Source organism: Anguilla anguilla, chromosome 7 (genome assembly GCF_013347855.1).
Source record: "Anguilla anguilla isolate fAngAng1 chromosome 7, fAngAng1.pri, whole genome shotgun sequence".
NCBI lineage: Eukaryota > Metazoa > Chordata > Actinopteri > Anguilliformes > Anguillidae > Anguilla > Anguilla anguilla.
In genome coordinates, this window is record NC_049207.1 from 42,606,177 (window position 1) to 42,617,326 (window position 11,150).

General features: G+C 41.0%; 1 protein-coding gene across 1 annotated transcript; it reads left to right on the top strand.

Annotated features, from left to right (window-relative positions):
- Nucleotides 1–2,889: 2,889 nt before the first annotated feature.
- LOC118232285 (neuronal acetylcholine receptor subunit alpha-9-II-like) lies at nucleotides 2,890–9,072 on the top strand. Its single transcript, XM_035427158.1, has 5 exons — nucleotides 2,890–3,242; nucleotides 3,842–3,987; nucleotides 6,781–6,935; nucleotides 7,202–7,734; nucleotides 8,153–9,072. The coding sequence occupies exons 1-5, from the start codon at nucleotides 3,194–3,196 to the stop codon at nucleotides 8,722–8,724; spliced, it is 1,455 nt and encodes a 484-aa protein (XP_035283049.1). The 5' UTR covers nucleotides 2,890–3,193; the 3' UTR covers nucleotides 8,725–9,072.
- The last annotated feature ends 2,078 nt before the right edge of the window (nucleotides 9,073–11,150 follow it).

Genomic DNA, 11,150 nt, shown 5'->3' on the forward strand with positions numbered 1-11,150 from the left:
TAACATCTTTGTACAGGAAGCACCTGTGATCGAGTTACCGCAGCAGAGCTCTCATTTCACAGCATTGGCTGCTCAAACGAAGCTGTTTCGTCGATATCCATTGAAGCCAAAAATGTCTCCTGCGTGTCCATGTGTCCATAGGTGCCTCTGGCATTTAAAAAAAAATGGGTCTTATCTGACCTGGAGTTGTCACTGTTGATTTTAATATTTATAATGGTGTTCTTTAACTCAGTGGGCCAAGGTCAGAAATTAGAGTCTGCTGTGCGCAATAAACTCCAGTTAAAGAACCAGCAGGTCTTTTCGCGTGTCCATTTTGACTTCTCATATGAATGAGTCTGCAGCTCGGAGCATCACGTTTCTCATGTGGTATTCAAGCGTAGCCATTACCATTTTAAGCCGCAGGAGATTTTCATCAAGCGCGTTTGAAAGTGAAGTTGAAATCTATCAGTTCGTACATGCGGGTGCGTTAGCGCATTCGCGAGCATGCGCATGTCTGGGCGTAAATGTGTCGCAGCATGCGTGCAAAGTAAATATTCTAGAAAGTGTTAGTGGTTATAACTCCACCTTGTCCATTTGGCACTCTCTTAAAAAAGGCACCTTGATGTATCAGTGTGAAAGCTGACTGTTGGTGGAGCGATTCCAGCTGTCGATTCCAGCTCTTTACTGTCTCACTTGGGCCTCAGGCTACACCACCTCACACAGATAAGAGAAAAAGATAAGATGAACATGCACGTGAGCCACTGTGGCACATTATGCCACCCACCTACAGCTGGCAGAAACACCTTCCTTCTCAGTCAGCTGAATTCACCTACATACCCATTTATGTATATTGTTTCTGGAATAATCTGCCACACTCTACTGTTAAAACAGAGTCAAATGTACATCATTATTCTATATCTTAAAATAACATGAATTGTGCTATAAATTGTGCTTTAATTTTAACTGTTACGAGATAAATCTGTCCAACTTCTGGGGAAACAATGGTTTCAATTTTGGGGGACAGACATTTCTTCTAATGAATCATGATCTTGTGTAGGTGGGACTTCAAATAGGTAGTGATTCAAGTAAAGTGATTCAGGTAATCCCTGACCTGTATAAATGACTAATGTACAGGCTATATACTTCCTCTGAGAGTCTGCTCCCTAAATAAAGACAAACAATAACCTAAGCCTGCTGCATAGGTTCAAGTTATAAAACACTTGTGTCTGTAGAAATGAGCTCACAGGTTATTGTAATGTGAAGTTGAGCAGGCACCCACATAAGGGCCATCTGCAGTGACCTGGAAGTGATGTGGACGTGACCTGGAAGAAGAAGAGGTAATTACATTTTATTCACTTCAGTTCACACTTTTCCGATTTCTGATTTCCAAATTTTCATGTGTATATTCCTGTATTTATGGTTCTATGTCAAAAAAAATACATATTGTTAGATAGCAGCTGCTATTGAAGGCATATCATTACTTGTTGCCTAAACAGTGGCATAGTCTGGCTATGTATGACATAAATCACATGCAAATGTGCATATGTTTTTAATGCTAAATGCAAAAAAAGAATAATAATCCTGTGCTAATAATAATGATCATGTGGTGACTGTTCTTCAAACTTTGAGAATGGTCTGTTTTCTTCTTTTCATTACATCTGCAAACACTACTTGTCAGCAGTATCTCGATGTGCAGGGCAAACATTTCCATTTGTTTGCATCCCCATTTACTGAAGTTCTTTTTTCCAACTGATTTCTGCAGGGATTCATTACTTTTGCGTCCTTTGTTCTCTACAATTATTGAGTGTCCAAAAAGCTGTGAGGCTCTGCTGTAATGCTATTTCTGAAATGATGTGAAACAAAGAAAAGCAAAAAGACTACAGACTTGGAGTGTTGTGAAAACAATGTGACCTCTGCATTTTCGTCTGACTGAATTTCAATGGCAAAGTCTGCCCCTCGCACTCAATAATAATACATTACTGGATGTAAGAAGAGATATTCAAAAAAGGCACAGCGTTTTCAATAATAGGAGGTGCCAGTTTAATCTCACTACCTGTCAGAATGATGACTGTTGAAGCAGGAGGGGATTTTTTTGTTGGTACTCACAAAAAGCCCCGCCACGCACCATGGTGGAGGCAAACAATAAACAAAACACAGAAAAACAGCTTTCATTATGCTGTTTTATGGCCCGAGTCAGGCATTCACAAACAAATGAATACGAAAGAACAAAGGATTACAGAAAAATAATACGTTCCCAGTTGATGGTACACTTCATCAGGAATGAATGCTGTTTTATTATCTTTAAATATTTGCAGTACATGTTGTATGTCATATATAATTTGATAAGTTAATTTTAAATTCCACAACGCAGACAATCTCCAAGAAGTATACGCATCACGTGGAGGCTTGCCCTATCCTTTCTCTGAGGTTGGTGAACTACAGCCTGCCATCTTCTAAAATTACAGTAGCGTAAATGCTTAGGTGAAACTCTAGGCTATAAATGGCCTGTCTGGCTTTGTAGAGTGACCAGTTTTGAATACAAGATAAACAATAACAAAATTATGCTCTTGGGAAAACTGTGCATGCTACATAAAGAACTCTTTCAGTCCTCAACATGGAGCAACATATACCAGCTGTTTTAAAAGTATGGCAGTTTAACTTTAATACTTGTCAGTCAGTAAACCTATAGTAATAAAAACACAATAATAATAATAAAAATAATAATATTTAAAAAATAAAATAAATAATAAGAAGAAGATGAAGAAGAAGATGAAGAAGCTATGTGTAAAGAGGATGTCTTCACCTCTTGTTTTATACTTCCTCTATTCTTCTATCTACTGCATAATCTAGCTGTCTTAATCCATGCCATTCACCTGTCAATCAGATCTGACAGTTGATGAAAGGCCAGTGTGTGCAGTGAGCCGGTAGTCTGGAGCATCCAATTTCCCCCCGCTCTGCATGCTACGTGATAGCCCGGCTCCGGTTCCACAAGCGAATGCTGTACGATACCGCGTATCTGGGAAAGCCATTCGCCGAGCAATTGATGGAGGGAGCCAAAGGAAACGGTGCGCGGCTCTCCTACTTTTGGGTTTAATTGGGGTTGAACGACATGTAAATCGACTGGGCGGCGACTCGAGTAGCCTTCTCCAGACTCGCATTCGGCTGGCGGTTTACTTCGAATTGTCTCGCAGTTTTGTTCGTTTCATTTCTTAAAATGAAAGGAATGGTTCTAATTGCTGGCTTCGTCATGTTGTTCTTGGAAGGTAAGGCCAACATCTATCTCATTATCGAGCATTTTTTCAAGGGGACTAATTTTTTTTACACAAAATGCTGTGTAAAAAATATATATTTGTAAGGTGAATTGTTCAGTATTCAGTAATATTATTCAATTAGTAAGTAATTCATTTTTCTACTTACTGATAATAACATTTATACAGTGATGAGTATATTTTCTCAGCAATCTAACAAAAAAAGAAAAAAAAAAGACATCTATATAATAGTGTCTTTAATATGCGCTGGAAAACTTTGTGAGCTTTGGAATGTATTCATTTTTGTATATATCATTCTGTTAATGTACAGAAAAAGACCACAGGGCATTGGTACTGTAAGCCCGCGCAGTACTCATCTGTATGTGTGCAGTCTGTTGTGGACCACCTCTGGCTGAATGTGCCATTCTGTCCCAATATAGACACTAGTGTGTATGTTGGTACGGAGAGCTGTCTAAGTCACTCTAGATAAGAACATGTGCTGAATGCCTGTAATGCAATATAATGCCATTTTCCATTGTGTTTGCTCATGATGGTGCCTCCTCCCCCCCGCCCCCCCCACCCCCCCTTACCCCCTCCCTCACGAAATCCCTCAGCGGGTCGCTCAGCTCAGGGCGAGTACGCCCGGAAGCTTCTGAACGACCTGATGGAGAACTACTCCAACGCTCTGCGCCCCGTGGAGGACACAGACAAGGCCCTGAACGTCACCCTGCAGATCACCCTGTCCCAGATCAAAGACATGGTGAGTCCTGCAGAAGGGCAGATGGTGGAGGGGGTATATAGATGTAGATTGGGGTAGACATAATAATAATAATAATTATTATTATTATTATTATTATTTATTTATTTATTTATATAGCACTTACCAAAAGCAAAATGACAAAGTGCTTCATAAAAACATAAGAGAAGACGAAAACAGAGATAAAATCAACAAAAAAAGACTTGATGTAAAGTAAACTATATGCAACTACAACTAAATGGGACCCTGTGTGGCCCAACGTCTATGGATGCAATGATTTCCCAAGACCAACCTGTGGGTGACTTTGGAAGCCAAAACTGGGGAGCTGAGCTGCCTAACCAGAGTTCATAAGCCATTGCAGAGTTTTGCTGAGAATTTCAGTGAGTAGCCTAACCAGAGTTCATAAGCCATTGCAGAGTTTTGCTGAGAATTTCAGTGAGGAGCCTAACCAGAGTTCATAAGACATTGCAGAGTGTTGCTGAGAATTTCAGTGAGTAGCCTAACCAGAGTTCATAAGCCATTGCAGAGTTTTGCAGAAAACGAAAGCGTGTTCACGTACATTCAACTGGAAAACATGTAATTCCAGTGATCGCACTGGTCTTCATAAAATGGATTTGGGGTAGAAGCTCCACTCAACTGTTTGAGTACAAACCTGTGTCTGTTTTTGAGTTACCTTGGGTAAGTTTGAAAAATAATAATACTAATAATAATAATAATTAAATAAAACAATAATAAAATAACCATCTTAGTATTGAGTCTGTGCACATAAAATAGTTTATTATTGTGCAGTTGAATTAGCTGTATTAAACATTCAATGTTAGTTATTAAACACCAAAAAGTTACAGCCTGGCCTCAGTGCTGAGTAGGCTATGGATGTGGCAGGTTTGGACCAGCATGCTTTCCTTCATGTCAATATCGTGTTGCTGCCACCCAGATCTGAGGAACTTTGAATTGGCTTAAAACTGTACACATTATCGAGAGACTTGTCCGGGTTTTATCATAGATCTTTGCCTCAGTAGGTGAGAAATGTGAGATTAAGAATAACGTTTAATGCAGTTGGTGAAGTTCATGCCAAACAGGAGCAGTCACAAGGGATTTCTGGTTTCATTTCTATGATTGTCTTTGAATAAAATATGAGAGCAGCTATAAATGTATTCCTTTCACTTACTCACAATATATGTCCCACCTACCTCCACACACACTCACACACAGACACAGACACATGCACACACACCTGCATCAGTATCGCTCAGTAGAAATACCACTCGTCTTACTCTAACAACTTAAACACTTAGCTCAATCAGTTGGGTGGTATCACGGTTACAGAGATGGAATACTTAGAAAGGTAGATTCCGGCGGGTTGTGTCCTGTTACCATGGAGAAGCACTCTTCTTTGTCCCTGTGGTAAAACTCTGCCTTGTGTTGGCCAATGATATGCCCCTGCGTCTGGATTGTACTTGATATTGACTGCCAAGTCTTGATTTCAGCCAGTCTGACAGTCTGGAAGAGGTACAGTATCCAATCAGTGATGCAATTTCCTGTTTGTGAGTCATCCTTGCCAACGCTTCATGTGTCCAGTCAGGAGGGCATCATCTTTGTGTAACTTGCATAACTTTCATTTAATAAATTTCTAATGGCTTGCTGTATACATTTGTTTATCCTAAGAAATATATTTGTGATATTCATAATTATATTAAGCTAGCTTATGTTTGGTATGATTAGACTGTCCTCAAATGGGGATAATGTTTTCACTATTTGTACAAAAATTAGACATGACATTCTATATGTACAGCAAAGCCACACATTTTATTTAAATGCAGATAACATTTTTTTGGTTCCCATAACATGTCCAAAGAGTTAAGGTCGGCTAAATGGTCTCAAATGTGTTTATTAGCTGGTGCTTGAATGCTATTTTTAAACCACAAGCAACATACAATTGCTGAAAATAATAATTACAAATGGTCCCTCATGTTCATTTTCTTGGTCCAAGTCTGGAGTGTTCAGTGAATTTGGCTTTACTGTATATACTTTTAATAGTTAAAATGTTTAGACATTATATGTTTTTCACATGACCAAATGATACAACAATTAGTGCCATTCCTAGACCCGAATCTCAACAATAAGTATGCTGTTTGTTTTTACACTGTTTCGGTAACATCTTTATTATAACTAGTTTTAGGTGGATTACTTGTTAAATATATCACGGTACTTGTTTCAAATGACATGACAAAAATGTACTTGGTAGCATGTTCTGTTAAACCATTCTAAACGTGCAGTCTAATGTAATATTTTTGATACTTTTTGATTACTTGCAGTTTCATTTGTCAAGAAGGCCTATGTTCTGGAAAAATGTGTTAGAAAAATACATTAACTTTATGCTTCTGACAACGCTGTGGTTTCTTTTTTTTCTTTGAATTTGTAGCCACAATAGATACACTCACATCCTGCTTATACTCTTATGAAGGTATATACATGCGGTCTGTGTGTGACTGGATGTGTGTAGTGCTTGTGTGTGTACATGTAGTGTGTGTGTGTGTGTGTGTGTGCCCGCGCGTGTGTGTTCCTGGAACTAGTTCCCATCTTTACGTTTTTCTGCTTTCAGAAAAGGAGATTATCAAGGAGTATGATCTTGCTAATTCTAGAGGAAAATATGTGCAGAACTGGCTAAGATGAATTTTATTGCTGTACTTATAAAAATCCACATTTTAGTACCATGAAATATAAATGAGCTGTAATATAGTGAACATTAAGATGGGTTGATGTCCATAAATGCGAATGTTGTATTCGTATGTACAGGACGAGAGAAACCAGGTGCTGATTGCATATCTGTGGATCAGACAGACGTGGCACGATACCTATCTGAAGTGGGACAGGGAAGCCTATGACGGACTGGAGGTCATCCGCATCCCCAGCAACCTGGTCTGGAGACCCGACATCGTCCTCTATAACAAGTACGCCAAAAACAGTTCTGGTTAGTGAACTCAATGACTCACTATTAGCGTATGGCAACCAAGGATTCACCTCCTTTATATTGTATTTATGAAAAATAAAAAGCTCTTAAACATTCAACATTCAATAAGAATTTTCTCAAAAAAATTAAATTAAATTAAAAAACAGAAACTAGCTCCTTAACCCACTTTCAGAAAAGGCCTTTGTGTTAGTATAGATCATAATGTATGAGTCACCTCCCTCCCCCCCCGCCCCCGCTTTCTCCCAGAGCGGACGATGACTTCTCTGGCCCGGTAGACACCAACGTGGTCCTGCGCTACACTGGTGAGATCACCTGGGACTCCCCCGCCATCACCAAGAGCTCCTGCGTGGTAGACGTGTCCTACTTCCCCTTCGACAACCAGCAGTGCAACCTCACCTTCGGCTCCTGGACCTACAATGGCAACCAGGTGGACATCACCATGGGGATGAGCAGCGGGGACCTGTCGGACTTCGTGGAGAACGTGGAGTGGGAGTGCCACGGCATGCCGGCCACCAAGAACGTCATCATGTACGGCTGCTGCTCGGACCCGTACCCGGACATCACCTACACCGTGCTGCTCAAACGCCGCTCCTCCTTCTACATCTTCAACCTGCTCATCCCGTGCGTGATGATCTCCTTCCTGGCCCCGCTGGGCTTCTACCTGCCGGCCGACTCCGGGGAGAAGGTGTCCCTGGGCGTGACGGTGCTGCTGGCCCTCACCGTCTTCCAGCTCATGGTGGCTGAGAGCATGCCGCCCTCTGAGAGTGTGCCTCTCATAGGTGAGCGAGCAGGGGGGGGTTGCTGCTCGAATCCTGCGGGTCCATCCTCACATGACCTCTCTTCTTCTTCTTCTTCTTCTAATAATAATATTGATGATGATGATAATGACAATGATGATGATGATGTTGTTGATGATGATGACGATTATTCATCTTCATCTTCTTCTTCTAATAATAATAATTATAACAATGATGACGATGATGATGATTCTTCTTCATCTTCTTTTTCTAATAATAATATTAATAATCATCATCATCTTCATCATCATCATCATCTTCTTCTTCTACTTCTTCTTCTTCTTCTTCTTCTTCTTCTCCTTCTTCTTCTTATTATTATTAAAATTCTTGTCATTGCTGGGTTTTGTTAACGTTGTTGCAGTAATCATAATTCATGATTTGTCTATTCTGGTCCTCATAGGGAAGTACTACATAGCCACAATGACCATGATCACAGCCTCCACCGCCCTGACCATCTTCATCATGAACATCCACTTCTGCGGCGCCGAGGCCAAGCCCGTCCCTCAGTGGGCCAAAGTGCTCATCATCGACTACATGTCCAAGATCTTCTTTGTGTACGAGGTGGGCGAGAACTGCACCTCGCCCCAGACCGAGCGCAGCCCGCTCCACGCCGACGAGCCCCACACCAACGGGGACCTGAAGAAGCACCGTCGCCCCGACGACGGGCACCGGCCCCGTCACCACGGCAACGGCGAGACGCTGCCCCGCGGGCTCTCCCGGGACCGCGAGAAGGAGGACGAGGGCTGCTGCGGCGAGAAGGCGGCGGCGGCGTACGCGTGCTCCTGCGGCCACCACGACAAGCTCCTGAGGAACGTGGAGTACATCGCCACCTGCTTCCGCGAGCAGAGGGCCACCTGCGCCAAGGGCGCCGAGTGGAAGAAGGTGGCCAAGGTCATGGACCGCTTCTTCATGTGGATCTTCTTCATCATGGTCTTCCTCATGAGCGTACTGGTCATTGGCAAAGCCCCCTGACACTCAATGCCTGATTTTTTTTTTTTAAACATGTTCTGTCAGCCCTTATTGGTTGGCTAAAAAAATCTACTTCAAATATGTGGATGAATATTTTTTTTCCTGGCTTAAATGATTAAAATTGGCTGTATTATGGAACATGAATTTACTTTGATCTCAATAATATCAACACTAGCAGTGTTTGTAAAACTGTGGTCGTCCAGTTACATTGAAGAGTCAGGTGTCTGCCCTCCGTCTTATACAGTATATGTACGTGACAATATTAATAATCAGAAAGCATTACCGAAGTTTAAGTCCTGTGACTTTACTGTATACCAGTTTTAAATGATTTATCTCCAGTTTTTGTTTTGTTGTTTACTGCTCAACATAGTTATTTTGCTTGTTAGTAAACAGCCCTTGTGCTGTTTGTTACAGTTCTTAGTGATTATATGCAAGCTGGTAAACCGATCTTTAATTTCCTATGACTGATGCTGCTGGAGCGTTGTCCATGGAGGAGAACACAGCCATGCTGTATCTGGCTGACCTGCTGGAAACCAGATGCTAATGCTGAACCACAATGGCTCCTCCCAGGGTTCAGCGCTCAGAATATTTTCTGTTCCGAAACAATGCGGTTAATTGTTAATGACCGGCTTTGCTTTCAAACGTGGTGCAAGATGTAAGACAATCCACACACACTGCGAATGCGCATCAATAATGTATTTCAATGCATTTGGCCTTATGGTGCATGACAAAGGCAGAGAAACCGTCATCTCGGGGGGGCGGGGCTTTTAAACTCAGCCATTGTTAAACTCAGAAAACGAAAGGCCCTGATATGGGCTGTACTCTAAAAGAAAAAAGAAAAAAGTTGGCCATTGTGGAACGTAAAAGCGTGATTGAGAAACCAATATACATTAATAAAATATCCAGTGCCACTTGAACTCTAACAGTGATAATTCAACTCTTAACAGATAACATTTGGTCCCACTCTGGAATGTGAGACTAAATGTTATTCGTTAAGAGTTGAATTATCACTGTTCGAGTTAAATTAACACTGGACACTATGTATGCTACGCACTTTGATTGGCACAAGTTGAATGAGCAAGCCCAATTTTTAGTGGAAGACAGACAGGGTTTTCAGGAATCCTTGTAATTCACATTATCAAGTAGTCTACCCACCTCATTCCCATTTGTTATAGTTGCAGTTAGCAGATCACCTCTGTGTACTTCAAATCCCCAGAGATGCTGTTCTTATAGATGGTTATAGAAGGTCTTATGGACTCGCTGCCCTGAAAGGGTTATGCTCTACATCGCTTTATCCAGTCTGCTTCAGGAAATATCCCACCTCGTAAATGGAAGATGTACAGAATACAGAGGGCATAATGGGCATCTGCTAACACAATCAATAATGTAACATAAACGCTTAACTCTTTTCTGAGGTGACTGAGCCAAAACAAAAGGACTGAATAAAAGACAATCGTTCTCATTTTCTGTGTAGTTATTTCTTATGTGTTTTTATAATTACTCGTAGAAGACAGTGAAGGTCTGTGTTCAGTGTTCAGTGAAGGCACGTGGTCATTCATTCCCAGTAAATATCATTGCTGTTCAGCTCTTTGGGTGGTTTGACATGTGCTCGCAGTAATCGATTGCGCCTCCAGTTGCACTCGGCGTACATATACAAGGGCTAATGTGAAACCTGAGCGAATCAGAAGCATCTGATTGCCTGCGCTCTCCCAAGGAGAGGATTTGCAAACGCATTTTTAGCAGGCAGGGGCACAGAGCAGCCTGGATTAAGCGGTAGTACGCGGTGAGTCACGGCTGAAAGACAGCAGTTTGACGGCTGAACTCTCTGCTCTAATTTCCCCAACGTGTTGCTGTATTTCTTTAAAATGCGCTATGGATTATTAACACTCTCTACATGCGACGAATAAAAAGGAACAACAACATTTAAAACTGCACACTCTTCAACAAGCACTGACTGTGTATGTTCCATGTTGTAACTTTGCCCAGATTAATGTATTTTTGGGGGGTTTTGAAGACTTTTAAAAATCTATGTGCTTTCAGTGAAGATGATCTTGTTAGCCCTCGTGTGCAGACAAATCTGGAATTCTCTAGTGTTGTTCTCTAGAGATCATCTCCTATTTGTGTTTCTGTTTCCCAGAATAAAAACTATGAAGTATATTCTCTTTAATTTTAGGATTAAAGAATGCATTAGATTAATATTTTAGTTGGAATATATATACAAAATACAGTTATAATTACCTATCTTCTCATAATGGAAACAATAAAATCATCCTTCAATTGCAGAATGTGGTAAATAGCAATGAGTGTAAATAAGGTGTTCCAGTGTTTCTATGCACTTTCCCTGTATAAACTAAAATAATAAGACAAAATGTGTTTTAAAAGAGATTGTTTTTATTTTATTATCACTCAGAATTGCACAATTTGCATAA